This window comes from Peromyscus maniculatus, chromosome 13 (assembly GCF_049852395.1).
Source record: "Peromyscus maniculatus bairdii isolate BWxNUB_F1_BW_parent chromosome 13, HU_Pman_BW_mat_3.1, whole genome shotgun sequence".
Lineage (NCBI taxonomy): Eukaryota > Metazoa > Chordata > Mammalia > Rodentia > Cricetidae > Peromyscus > Peromyscus maniculatus.
The window spans coordinates 55,327,548-55,341,840 of record NC_134864.1 but is presented as its reverse complement, the minus strand read 5'-3'; the positions used below and the strand labels follow the sequence as shown (position 1 = coordinate 55,341,840).

The 14,293-nt window shown below is 49.8% G+C and overlaps 1 protein-coding gene across 2 annotated transcripts in view; it reads right to left on the bottom strand.

The window, feature by feature from the left end:
• The window catches only part of Flacc1 (flagellum associated containing coiled-coil domains 1), a 30,170-nt gene extending 16,289 nt beyond the window's left edge, over positions 1-13,881 (bottom strand). The window contains exons 1-7 of one of the 2 annotated variants that reach the window (XM_015993952.3): positions 13,228-13,881; positions 9,507-9,667; positions 8,675-8,752; positions 7,703-7,751; positions 6,228-6,367; positions 2,616-2,709; positions 1,029-1,090 (exon numbers count right to left, since the gene is read on the bottom strand). In XM_015993952.3, the coding sequence (XP_015849438.1) occupies positions 1,029-1,090; positions 2,616-2,709; positions 6,228-6,367; positions 7,703-7,751; positions 8,675-8,752; positions 9,507-9,622 (539 nt within the window). In that variant the 5' untranslated portion in view covers positions 9,623-9,667; positions 13,228-13,881. The remainder of the gene's footprint in view (positions 1-1,028; positions 1,091-2,615; positions 2,710-6,227; positions 6,368-7,702; positions 7,752-8,674; positions 8,753-9,506; positions 9,668-13,227) is intronic. The other variant, XM_006975043.4, reaches the window with a different exon arrangement.
• Positions 13,882-14,293: the final 412 nt, after the last annotated feature.

Genomic DNA, 14,293 nt, shown 5'->3' with positions numbered 1-14,293 from the left:
GTGTGTGTATGGTGTGTGTATGTATGGTGTGTGTATGTGTGTGTTTGTATGGTGTGTGTGTGTGTGTGTGTATGTGTGTGCGCGCGCAGGCATACATGGAGGCTGGAGGATAACTGGAGGGACTCAGTCTCCTCTCTCTATCACGTGGGTCCTGGAGATGAAACCCAGGTCCTCAGGCCCGTTGGAAGCACCGACCCAAATTCTGTACACGTGGACCCTCGCCTCTCACGGGCTAGCCTAAGTAACCACTTGTCCCTGTTCTGTTTTCTGTGAGGTTTAGGCTCCCAACACAAGTGAGAACACAGTCATTTGCCTCTGCCTGGATTGTTTCGCTCAGCATCACGCCCTCCCTTCTCTCCGTGCCGTCAACAATTGAGGCGATTTCCCTCTCTTTGGAGGCAGAACAGCATTTTTAAAATCTCATCTGTTGACACAACACAGGTTGGTTCTATAATGCGGCGATTGTGCACAGCGTTCAGAGTCCAGACTCTCTGATTTCATCAAGAACCTAAAGTTGTTCTCAAGAATAAGAAAGCAATTACAAACAAGTGGCTGTGGATGGGCACCAGGGGCGCTGTCTCCGCACCAGGAAGCGTCTTCCCCCGCACAGACGACACCGGTTCTTTCTCACGCCCTCCCGAGCTCGGACTTGCTCTGCTCCTCCCCCAGGCCCTGAGCTAAGAGCGGGGAAAGCAGAGGGAGGGAGGAAGAGAGAGAGGACGCGAGCAGAGGAGGGAGAATGTGCTCACAGCAAATCGTGTGCGACAAAGCTTCGTGGAGGACAAAAACCCGGCTTTTCTCAGCAGCCCATCAACAGACGTATGACGTATGACGGCGGAAACGAAAAGGATGCATGTTGCAAAAGCAGGAGACGCAAAACATCAACCGCTTCGTCTCGGTGGCTCTCTGCAGACACACCCCTCACACACCGTCACCCGCTGCCCTTGGCACCCCTGGGGGGTCCCCCCAGGGAACCGGCACCCTGCCCGGGCTTCCCGCACACACAGGGCCTGCGCCAGGAAGCCTACCTGCTCTCATTTTCAAACTTCTGTTTCATTTCACTGCAGCGGACATCCATCTCCTGGGAGAGCTGGAAAATTGGGGGGGGGGGGTGTTAACAGCGTGGCAGAGGGGTCTCCAGCCGGCTCTCACCGGCATCTCCGCAGCCCCTCCAATCAGAGGGGGGTGCGTGCCTCAGTCTCTCCTGGGTGGGCTCCGCAGCGCGGAGGGCACACACTGAGAGTGGGTGGGGCTGCTGACTGTCCCCTGCCTAATCATGGTGGGGCCTGTCACCGGGCCGGGTGCCCTCTGTTCCTTCACACTTGGGGGTCACTTATTTAGCCACAGGCTTGGTTGGAAGAGTCACCAAGAACCGACTGTCAGGCCGCAATCACATCAAGGGGCTCCCTGTGGCCACACATTCCCCCCTCACTCTCCTCCTCGCCTCCAGCTGGGGAGTCTTGGCTGCTGGCTCCTTTGAGAAGAACACTCTCCTCCATACTGTGGGCCGGGCTCCTCTTCAGAGTCCCAGTGTGCTGAGGTAATGGGGCATGAACGCCTCAGAGTCTCTGCCTGCGGTTGTCTGTCTGTCTGTGGTGTTAATAACTCTTCTAAAAAACGTCTTATCCCTCACCACCAACCCACTGTCATCCTGAATGCCACACTGAGACCTCTCGAAGGTCACACTACAAATGAGCTGTTCACAAGTAGTACTAGTTTGAAGATACACACCCCCACAGCCCCCAATAAAGACAGTCTCTAAAGCTGCCTTCCTTTGGGCCTGGGCTGGAGAGGCAACCATGAATTTGCCTGAAGCTCAGACCTCAGTTTCAGACCTCAGTTTCCCGTCGGCAGAAGCCAGCAAACTGGCAGAGTTTGGAGGTGGGAAAGGTCTCAGCCTGGTCAGGAGGGCAGCTCACTGTCAGATTCAGACAGCCTGGGACCAAGCAGCCTGAAGAGGCTGCTTTGGGGAGATGGAGCCCTCACAGGTCCACTTCAATAACACCAGGGTGCATGCTCCCGAGTGTGGCTCCGGTCTGTCATTCCAGCCTGGTCACCAGGTACACCTGTCTGAGCTGGGGGAAAAGGGATCAAATTGGACCTGATGACCAAAATGTTAACAATGTCACCTGTTTTTTTTTTTTGTTTTTTGTTTTTTTTAAAAACCACATCAAGACTGAAAGGACTCCAGCTGCTTCTGAAGAATGGACCCTGAGAGCTTAAGAGTAACAGAGAGTGGACGCCGGGGTCTTATGAAAAGCTTTTGCACAACATCCTCCATGCTGGGGTCGTTAGCAATAGCCTGGCAACCTCTGCAGCTGTATCCACGCCAAAGGCCAGAGGGGGAGTAATCAGAGACTGGAGTGTGGAGAAGACAGTGTCACCCCATACCCAGAGGCACCCGGAGAACCTCTGGAATGGAACGTCTTTGAGTGTTTAGATATGGACGAGGATGCAGGCAGAGAAATACTGCTCAGTGCACAGTCCTCTTTGCGGTGGAGTCCTGTGCCTGGATAGCATGGCTCACTACAGCCAAGTGCCTGTCTCGTTGCCTGGCACGCAGATGCCCTGAAAGTGTGAGTCCTGAGGGTGTGGTCAATGCAAGGATCACTCACTAGCTTCTGGGCAGACTGGTGGTCTCTGTTCATTTGTTCTATTACCGCCGTCAACTCGGAGATCTGCTCCTCAAGGTCCGAAATGATATCCGTCCTGTGGGACAAAAGCTTCTGTCACCACCAGAGTGCCTTATTCACGCCAGCCAGACCCCAGGCTGCCTAACCCGGGTCTGCCTTGTGCCTACTCCACCACTATGGCATGGGGATACAGCAGTGGAGGGTGGTCCTGAATAAGGCATTTCATAGTGGGGTGGTTGGACCTTAAGGGGAGCTAGCTGGTGCTGTGGGATGTCTTTCTGTAGGCTGGGAATGTGTGTTGCTCTGATTGGTTGATAAATAAAGCTGTTTGGCCAATGCTGAGGCAGAATAAGGTTGGGCAGGACATTCCAACTGGAGAGAGAGGAAGTAGAAAGGCAGGAGATAGGAGACGCCAGCTGCCACCAAAGGAGCAACAACATGCCAGCAGACTGGTAAGCCGCAGAACACGTGGCAAAACATAGATTAAGAATTGTGGGTTAATTTAAGTGTAAGAGCTAGTCAGTAATAAGCCTGAGCTAATGGCCAAGCAGTTATAATTAATATAAGCTTCTGACTGATTATTTTATAAGTGGCTACAGGGCTTCGGCGGGCCGGGGTGGTGGGGGAGTGCGGACAGGACTGGAGAAAACTTCCAGCTACAAGCTGGAAGTGGTCAGGGCAGTGTGGTGTCCTGCTGAGCAGAAGAGAAGTAAGAGTGAGTGTGTCGGACACTGAGCGGAGTTTGGTTGTCGCTAGTTGAATGCAAAAGGGAGATGTGCAGAGGGTTAGGAAATGGGAAAGCCTGGGAAGACTCATGCTGAAAGCCAGCCGGAGACAAGGGACGGCCATGGATGGGACCGAGAGGAGGCTTACATGTGTATGTGTGCGAGGCACCTGTCATGTCTTCATGTCTGCTATCCCAGCACTCAAGGACAGGAGGATAGTGAGTCTGTGTCCAGCCTGGGTTATACAGCAATACGGTGTTTCCTTTTTTTTTTTTTTTTTTTTTGAGACAGGGTTTCTCTGTGTAACATCCCTGGCTGTCCTGGAACTCAACTCACTCTGTAGACCAGGCTGGCCTTAAACTCACAGAAATCCACCTTCCTCGGCTTCTCAAGGGCAGGGATCAAAGGTGTGGTCCACCATACCTGGTGTGTGTGTGTGTGTGTGTGTGTGTGTGTGTGTGTTAAAAAGTGTGTTTGTGTCGAGGGCTACCATGACACTGGTGAACTATTCAGCGGCGGGTGGGGGAACAGGACTCTGCCGTGGAGTTGCGAGGGAGTTCTCAAGGCTTCATTTTCTTGGTGTCCTCCATTCTTCTCTGGGCATAGAGACGGTGTCAGGTAGGGAAACAGGAGAAAGGATGTAGGAGAAGCGGGGGGCCGGGGGAATGAGGACGTTGAAAAATAGAAAACCATTGTCTTTTATACATGATCTTCACTGTGAACAATATTCACAGCTTTAGCCGGGAACCAACTAAGCATGGCTGGTTTCATTCTGCCACAACCAAGGACAGCTTCCTTATGAGGCCAAGAGGCAGCTCTGGATGCTACATGGACTGTGGGCACAGGACCCATTCCCTCCCTCAGAGGGTGGTGGGTTGAGCAGGAAAGAGAAAACAGAGGCTGATCTCCGCCCCCCTCGACACACACATACTGACTCAATGGGAAGCGGGGGTGTGACTCTGAGATCAGTAACTCCCTGGCCTCCATGGCATGACCTCATCCCCAACCCTTCCCGGAGGTCATCACTGCCAACAGTTTAGATGCTGCCTTTCTATGTAGCCACAGGTGGCTGCCTATCTGTGTGTGCTTATGTATGGTATATTTGAGTGTGTGTTCGTGTGCATGCACATGTGTGTGCACACGGAGGCGGGGGGGGGGGGGGTCAATGTTAAGTGTCTTCCTCTGTTGCTTTCCACCTTCTTCTTCTTCTTCTTTTTTTTTTTTTTTGAGACAGGGTTTCTTTGTGTAGCTTTGCGCCTTTCCTGGGACTTACTTGGTAGCCCAGGCTGGCCTCGAACTCACAGAGATCTGCCTGGCTCTGCCTCCCAAGTGCTGGGATTAAAGGCTTGCGCTACCCACCACCGCCCGGCTGCTTTCCACCTTCTTTAATGAGACAGGCTTTCTCACTGAACCTAGAGTTGGTGTTTCAGCTAGTTCAGGTGGCCAATGAGCCCTAGGGATTCTCTCAGTGCTAGGATATTGGGCATGTGTCACCATGCCCAGCTTCTTCCATGAACTCGAGAGACAGGAGCTAACTTGATCAACTGAACATCTTTCCAGATCCTTTGGAACAACAACCTCTTTTCTTGTTTGTTTTTGTGTTTTTGATACAGGGTCTCTACACAGCCCTGGCTGTCCTGGAACTTGCTATGTAGATCAGGCTGGTCTCCAAATAACAGAGATCTACCTGGCCCTGCTCCCACAACCTCCTTCTCCCCACAGTACTGTATTCAGGGTTGTGGGGGCCCACAGAGGCTTTCTGGTGAGACCTTACTCAGGGTCAGAGAATCTGAGCTTGCTTTACCCAGCAGGGCTGCATAAGGGGATGGTTTGACCACGGGCGTGGTTACCAGGTGTTTGAAAGGGTCTACACTTGGCTGTACGGTGTGCTTTGATCTTGAAAAGGCAAGGTCTTTTGCCTCTCCCCTGGGCAGTGTATAAAAAGCCCATTAGGCTGGGCGGTGGTGGTGCATGCCTTTAATCCCAGCACTCGGGAGGCAGAGACAGGAGGATCTCTGTGAGTTCGAGGCCAGCCTGGTCTACAGAGTGAGTTCCAGGAAAGGTGCAATGCTACACAGAGAAACCCTGTCTCGAAAAACCAAAAAAAAAAAAAAAGCCCATTAGAATAAATCTTAAGGCAGCTGGATATTGATCCAGGGCCCTCCGGAAGCTATCCTGTGTCTCTGTCTTTCTCATCGTCTCCTTCTATGTTTCTAAGTTCTAATACTTCCTCATTCCTCTCTCCTCCCCTCAAGAACCCTTGGACAGGTCGGAGCTGGACTCCAACACAGGGCCACTGTGTCTTGAGAACAATATTTCTCACAGCAGACTAAAGCTGGATGGAGGAGACACCGGGAAAGCCATCTAGTCCTACAGTAAGGAGAGGCCTGAATTCAGGAAGGACAGCGGGGAAACAGAAGACGTGAGTGAGAGGTCTGGGAGGTAGAATTGAAATGTATGGGTACGAGCATGACATCAGAGGGTCGCAAAAGAGGAGGGCTTCAGAGAAAGAGCAATGGCTGGTGCTCGATGGGACGTGCCAGGTCAGAACCTCCCGAACTGCATCTCCCAGAGCCATGGGCATTTTTGGACCACTTATAATGGAGAAAGAGATGCATACTCCAGTCTTCCAGAAACTGGCTTTGCTCTTAATTCCCACACTCAGAATCCAGACTATTTATGAATATTTCACCTGTCTCTCCCTGGCAGGAGTGCTTTCCTCTTTAGTGTAAGTCATGCTAGCTGGGCTGTTTTCTGAGCAGGGACCTGCGACGTGGACGTGGATATCAGGTATTTACTGGGGCCAGGCTGGGCTGGCTAGCTGGGCAGAGCCAACTCTGAGAAACTGGTGTTGAGCCAAAGACTTTACCTGGAAAACTTGATTTTGCTCAAGATGTCCGATTCTGAGTGTTTTTTCCTACTGAACATCTCATCTCCCAAGGTGACTGAAATCTGCTCTCGATTTCGAACAAGTTTATAGCCAGGTGACACGTCAATCACTTCCTGGGTCTCCAGGTGGAAGGCAAAGAGAAACAAGAGAAACCGTGAGCCTGGAGAAGCTGAGATTCCTTGCCCTGCTGTGGGCTTCCTCACGTCTTACACACAGAGACATTGTGCTGCTGAGATCCAGGGCCCACAACCCTTCTGGGCCTCCTCCAGCCACTACCCTCCAATCCAATCTCAGATCCAATCCCAAATCCCCCGCCCCCGGCCCCTCAAACTCAGCAGTTCCAACTGATCCTTCCACACCACTCCATCTCCCCCTCCCTCCCCATCCTCCACGGTGGCCAGCAGCTGGGCATTGTGGGAGCTGTTCAACTTTCGGAATTGGACAGGCCAATTTTTTAAAATATTTGGCCCTGGAGCTACTTCACATCTCTGTGACACAGTTTCCTCTTCAGAGAAATGGTGATAATAACTCCTCCAAGGGGCTTTTGTGAGGGGAAGAACAACAAAATAAGATACAAGGAGAGGGTTAGCGTGGGTGCAGACAGATGCGGTGAGTTCATCCCCTTCCCTCATTAGCTGCCAGGACTGAATCCTGGCAGTCATGGGCCAACGTGGATACGATCACAGCTTCTAGACGTGTGCAGACCACTCTGCAGTACCACAAGTCACCCTGGCCGTGGTGGCCACCTCCTAACTGGCATCTCTGCCTCGCCTTCCTTTAAACCTTGTCCCATCATGGACCAAGGGCCCAGTATCTTGTGCTTGGGTTCTTAAGACACCAGCGGGTCTCTGCTTTTCGCTCTGGTGCCCGCAATGTTCGCGACCTTTCCATCGAGCAGTGATTCTCTTTGCTTATTTTGTTCCCGACCATTAATGATGCCCTTTAAAGGCCTGTGTGGTCCTTATTTAGGAAGGCGTGGTGGGGGTGGGAATGGTGAAATGATAAAAATAAAAAGTAGTCAGAATGTCCTACGAGAAAGGGCGTTTTCTAAAGTGCAAATATAACCAGGTCTCATGCCTGTGTCGGAACCATGGCGACTCATGCTCTGAGGCCTATGTCTTTGCTTTTGCTGGCTTTAGGTGCCCTGACAGCCCCTGCCTCAGGATTTGCGGCTCCCACTATGGCAGAGGTTTCCTGTATTGGGGCAGGAGTCGTAGCCTGAACAAGCACCATCTGTTTCCCCCAGAGACTTACACAAAGCAGGGGAGAATAGCTGGGGTTAAGTTACAGTTCGGCCGCTTCCCAGCTACATAAAATGTGCACCATTAACCCAAGGAGGATTGCTCCAAGGCTCGCTGTTAAGATTCGGCAGAGTGAGTGTGTAAAAACCCCATGCTTGCACACAGTAGGTGCTAGATAAACGCTCTTCCGGTCCTTTCCCCATTTCTACTCACAGGAGGAAGTTTGCTGCTCTCCCCCGGCTTTCCTGTCTGGGCTTTGTCTCTGCAAGAGAAGGATGCGCTCAGAAAACAACGGGAGCAGCCGAAAGGCCGAGCCTAGGGCATGAGCGCTGATGCGGCCACCTCTGACCTTTGGTCTCCTAGGCCGGTTGCTTGACCTTCTGGGGGAACCCTGGGGAGCTGGGGAACACGCTGGTTCAGGGCCTCAGTGAGGGGACAGTCCACAATGGATGTGGGTGGGGCTGCACGCTGGAGCTCTCCCAGGGAGAACCGAGCCTTGCCTTTGCCAGCTTCTGGAGGCTTCCCATGTCCCTAGCGGTCATCTCCACAGAGGTCACTTCTCTCTGACTGACATTCTCTGCCATGATCGCAGTGGCCCCACTTGGAGAACATACAGATGAAGGAACGTCTGCATCTCAGTCGGTTACCTGACAACCTCCGTCCTCCGCCCTACCCCTCCACCTGCCCATCTCTCTGCAGGCTATGTGTGTCCTTTCTGCCACTCACTGCTTCCTCTCCTCCTCTGAGCTGAAATCACCATGGATTTGGTTTGGGGTGGGGGGGAAATCAATGGATTCTGGCACATTTTTTTTTTTTTTTTTTTTGGTTTTTCGAGACAGGGTTTCTCTGCGTAGCTTTGCGCCTTTCCTGGAGCTCACTTGGTAGCCCAGGCTGGCCTCGAACTCACAGAGATCCGCCTGGCTCTGCCTCCCGAGTGCTGGGATTAAAGGCGTGCGCCACCACCGCCCGGCTCTGGCACATTTTTGACACCTCTCTCTGTTGGAGGTGGTGTGTGTGTGTGTGTGTGTGTGTGTGAGAGAGAGAGAGAGAGAGAGAGAGAGAGAGAGAGAGAGAGAGAGAGAGACCCCTGGGTAACTGAGGAATCTGTTGGTACAGGGCCTCAGTGATGGAGAAATCCACAGTGGGTGTGGGCAGGGCTGTCCTCTGGAGCTCTCAGATACTTACTTTGGGGAAACGACAGGTTTTATCGGTTGGGACTGGAGGTAGTTGTGTTCTCTTGAAACTGGTGTAGGAAGAGGTTGCCTGAAAGTGATAAATAAACACTGGAAATTAAAAAAAAAATGTCTCAACACTCCCCATTAAGGGCATATCCGTGGTGACTCCGAATTGGAAAGTATGGCGTGACCACCAGAGTCATGAAGACTGAAGGCCTTGAAGACCTCAGCTCTCCTCCTTGTTCTTGTCTACTATCTCCAAGAAGTCCTGGTCATCAGGGCAAGCCCCAAAGCCATTGTTCCTGAGGAGGGACAGCTGGCACCAAAGCTCTGTTTGGGTCACACACACACACACACACACACACACACACACACACACACACACACCCCTGCAGAATTGCAGACTCAAGCCTTCTTTTTTATTTATTTATTTATTTATTTATTTATTATTTATTTTTTTAAAGATTTATTTATCATGTATACAGTGTTCTGTCTGCATGTATTCCTGCAGGCCAGAAGAGGGCACCAGTTCTCATTACAGATGGTTGTGAGCCACCGTGTGGTTGCTGGGAATTGAACTCAGGACCTCTGGAAGAGCAAGCAGTGCTCTTAACCACTGAGCCATCTCTCCAGCCCCTCAAGCCTTCTTTATTGAAATGTTGAGTCAGACAGGCCTGTCAGAACAGGGCAGCAGCCAGGCTGGTCGGAAAGGCAGGAAAGCAAGGCTTCCTGTTCCGTGGGGAATTGGTGGCGTGCTCTCGCCTGGGGAACCTTATAAGACAAGGAGGACTACAAAAGAAACCGCCACTTCCTCTACCCAGCCCAGCCCAGGGTATTCTTACTTAAGCTTCCCTGAAGAGGTCTTTGGAAGAGGATGAGGGGTCTTGATTAGCTTCCGTGGTCCCAAGTTCCAGGGGTCCCAGCAGGTGCAGTAGATGAGAGGGTTGGGATGATACATGGTCGGGGTCAGATGCAGTCTTGGTTGCTCATTTGGGGCCTCTGGCTGGGATGAGAAAACACCAGAGTTAAACCACTCAGAACCAAAGCAAACAGAGGTTGGGAAGGATCCAGGGGCAGCCCGAAGAACAGCCGTGGACGTGGAGCTAATGTAGGCTCTCTGTGTAGAATGACGCCTCACAGCTTGCCACTTGACCTGAAAGCAACTAAGCATCTTCCACAGTTGAGTTATCGCCGTAATTCAACTATACGGTCCTTGCTCAGCTATTGCTACCCAGGCTTCCAGGTGACAGGCCGATGTCACAGAGGTAGCACATTGCATTTGGGAGCACACGTTCCCTTGGTTTCTGTGGCCTGTTCCTCCTCAGGTTTACATTAGCTCACTCTGCAGGACGAGAGATCCCCACAGCAGATCCCGCACAGAACTTCCTGGGATACTCGTCCTATCGTCTACTTCAACTAGAGCATGAATGTGTCTCCCTGTTTCTCAATTCAGGCCACCTGCCTGAATTGCAGAAGGGAACCAGAAACAAGTCTCCACCATGATTCCTGCACAGAAGACAGCTGTCAGGTGACCCCAGAGGTACGCCTCCTGACGACCCTGATGTAGGGAGTTGACAGATCTGATGACTCTGTAGCAGGGTGAATGGTGTCCTTGTCATTCAGCAAGACCCGCCTCTGTACCCATCCCCCAAACCTGTGGCACATACGACCTTACCAAGAGAAAGAGACTTTGTATTAAAGAGGGAAAATTGGGTCAGAACGTCAGGGTTATGTAGCCTGTCCCCCTGATGACAGGTTATAACAGTTTTGGGGGTGCTTTGAAATCAGGTGGGCCTGACCTTACTCATTAGACACTGGACTGCAGGAAACCTTCTTTTCTGAGCCTATTGCCTTGACTACAAAAGTCCTGTCCAAGCCAGTGCATGCTGGTTTGCGTTGCTGTGCACATCTAATCAGACCTAAGGGAGTTCTCGGCCTGCACATGGAGACGAACCCTGTGAACGACAATTTTGCACATAGAAATTTTTCTTTCTACTAAAAAAAAAAGGACTATGGGTTGATTTGTATGATTTGTGTGTGTGTATGTTATTATGATAAAAGCAGCTCATTATAGAGACAACCACAACAGAAAACACCAAGGAAATAAAAAAATATCAAAAACATAACATCCAAACATGACCACTGAAAATATTTGAAGGAATGCCTTCCAGAATTTTCTGCATTCTAAAGATTTACAAAGTTTTTCATAAACAGAAGCAAACTATATTTACACCTTGGATGCATTGTTTAAGATAATGCCTTGAGTTTCTATTATACAGGAATGCAAAACGACATCATTTAAAAAATGTTAAGTTTTTTTGCAGCCAAGAAATTTAAAAATATACCAAGTGTAGAAAAGAGTATAATAACCTCACCTATCCCATACTTTTAACAGTTGTCGAAGTGACTAACCCTACGTCCCAGGCCTTCCATTTCAATCCTCTAACATCATTATTTTAAAGCAAATTTAAAACAATCTTTCAAATAAGTCTGAGATCAGTTTCTACATCATTGCAGTTCTAAAACTTAAAAAAAGATTTATTTTTAGTTTTATGTGTGTTTTATCTGTGTGAGTGTATACCACAGGTGTTCAGGAACCCACAGAAGCCAAAAGAGAGCAGTAGATATTCTGGAGCCGGAGTTACAGGCTGTTGGGAGCCACTGGATGTGGTTGATTGGAGCCACATTAGGGCTCAGCAAGCCTCCATCATCACCATGCCGTTTTCTTGGCCCGCCGCCGCCGCTGTAAATGTCTATGAATGCATTTATTTATATTTTAACCAGCTTTGTATTGGTAAATGTTTGTTTCCTTTTTCCTCATTCTAAAAATGCTTTGATATTTATTAATTTGCTCTTAAAAAAAAAAAAGTTCCCTTTGCATCCACTGGAACCATATTCAAAGCATTTAAAGCCAGTAACACAAAACTGATGAGCCATCAAAACAGATGTGGGCTATCAGGAATCACAGGGTGGGGCTGAGGGTGTCGGGAGGAACTGGGAGAAGAGAGGTGGTAGGGAGCACACAGGGTGCCTTTTGACAAAGGCCATTTACTCTGTGTGTGTGTGTGTGTTGGGTGTCTGTGTTGTGTGTGTGGTGCATGTGTGTTGTGTGTGGTATGTGTGTGTTGTGTGTGTGTGATGTATGTGTGTTGTGTGTGGTATGTGTGTGTGGTGTATGTGTGTGGTGTGTGTGTGTGATGCATGTGTGTTGTGTGTGGTATGTGTGTGTGGTGCATGTGTGTTGTGTGTGGTATGTGTGTATGGTGTGTGTGTATGTGTGTATTGGTGTGTGTGGTATGTGTGTGGTGCATGTGTGTTGTGTGTGGTATGTGTGTGTGTTGTGTGTGTATGTGTGTGTTGTATGTGTGGTACATGTGTGTTGTGTGTGGTATGTGTGTGTTGTGTGTGGTATGTGTGTGTTGGTGTGTGTGGTACATGTGTGTTGTGTGTGTATGTGTGTGTGGTATGTGTGTGTTGGTGTGTGTGGTGCATGTGTGTTGTGTGTGGTATGTATGTGTGTATGTGTGTGTTGGTGTGTGTGGTATGTGTGTGATGTGTGTTGCTGTGTGTGGTATGTGTGATGTGTGTTGTGTGTGTGGTATGTGTGTGATGTGTGTTGTGTGTGTGGTATGTGTGTGATGTGTGTTGTGTGTGTGTGTTGTGTGTGGTGCATGTATGTTGTATGTGGTATGTGTGTATGTGTGTGTGGTATGTGTGTGTGTGGTGTGTGTATATGTGTGTTTCCCCGTTTTCCTTTCCTGTATTATCTCCCCGGTGTTTCCCTCAAGGCTGGGAGGGCTGCCTGTGAGCTACAGAGCTTGCTCAGAGGTTAAGAGCACTGCTTGTTCTTCCAGAGGTCCTGAGTTCAATTCCCAGCAACCACATGGTGGCTCACAACCATCTGTAATGAGATCTGGTGCCCTCTTCTGGCCTGCAAGCATGCATGTAGGCAGAACACTGTACACATAATAAATAAATCAATCTAAAAAAAAAAGAAGAAAGAAAGAAAAAGAAAGAAAGAAAGAAAGAAAGAAAGAAAGAAAGAAAAGAAGAAAGAAAGAAAGAAAGAAAGAAAGAAAGAAAGAAGAAAGAGAGAGAGAGAAAGAAAGGAAGGAAGGAAGGAAGGAAGGAAGGAAGGAAGGAAGGAAGGAAGGATGGATGGATCTGGGCGGTTGTTTGGCTCGAACTGTTTTGGGGGGCACCCAGGCAGGGGGATCGGGATCTGTCCCTGGTCTATGGTCAGGTTTCTGGAACCCGGCGCCTGTGGTGTGACACCTTGCACAGCCTTGGTGCAGTGGGAAGGGGCTTGGACCTGCCTAGGCTCAGTGTGCTGGGCTCTGCTGACTCCCCATGGGAGACCTCGATGTGGGGGATGTGGGGGATGTGGGGGATGTGGGGATGTGGGGTGGCTTGGGAAAGAGGGCTGGGGGGTGGGAGAAGGGAGGAGGGGGATCTGTGAGTCATATGTGAAGTGAGTAGAAACTTTCTTAATAAAGAAAAATGAAAGGAAAAAAAAGGATCTGGGTTATAAACAGCCCGCAGGAAAATCTTTCCAGATCTTACCTTAATTCTTTCAAAGATTCATTCCCCCGTGGTTCCTTCCCAAGGTCTTAAAGAAACCATAATGTTGCAGGGAAACCAGACCCCATCAGCCCCAAATCGTGGTCATTTTACACTGGATCAAGATGTTTCAGACTCATGGCTTCTGGGCTTATCCCCAAGCGGCTGAGCTGCCCAGGCAGAAATCCACAGGACCTGCTGGAAACCTGCAGACCCAGCCAACGGCTTTCAGAAGCGGGCAGCGGGCAGGAGCTTCCCTGAGAAGCCAGCTCACCTGTCCCAGTATTTCAGTGAGAGTCACACTTGAGAAAGTCACCCTCTGCCCAGAGTCTCTGACTGCGCCTGACTTGGGAGGTTGGCTCTGGGGAGATGGAGGGAGGGTTTGTTTCTTCTGTCACCATGGAAACAGAATGGTGGTGCCTCATTGGCTCTAAGCAGAAGGTTGGAGAAGCAGCCAGTTAGATCCTCCTAAACTCAAATCAGTGACCACACTCACCAGCAGGGAATTCATATGAGATTTTTACTTCAGTCATGAGGCTGAAGAAGGTGAAGATACATTTCCAGAACAATGGAATATTCTACAGCAGCCTGAGCCTCAGTGGCATGTGGCCACAGTCCCGGGCTTTCGCGATTGATTTGAACTTTCTCTGTTTCCTCAGAGTCCTAGAACTCTACAGTGGATGTGTCCTTTTTTTTTTTTTTGTTTGTTTGTTTTTGAGACAGGGTTTCTCTGTGTAGCCTTGGCTGTCCTGGATCTCACTCTGTAGACCAAGCTGGCCTTGAACTCACAGAGATCCGCCTGGCTCTGCCTCCCAGTGCTGGGATTAAAGGTGTGCGCCACCACACCTGATGGATGTATCCTTCTTGAAGCTTAGCTTTGAGACTTGTGGACATCCACAGGGATGGGCCATTTTCCAGCTACCTATGGTTTCAGATTTTTTTTTTTTAACAAAGCTGATCTTGCCAAATAAAACAAACAAAAAAGACAAAATAACCAAACTAAAAAAGTGCCTGCTTATTAATTTTCATTTTACCCCAACTCACTAAAAGACATATTTTATAATGAAAG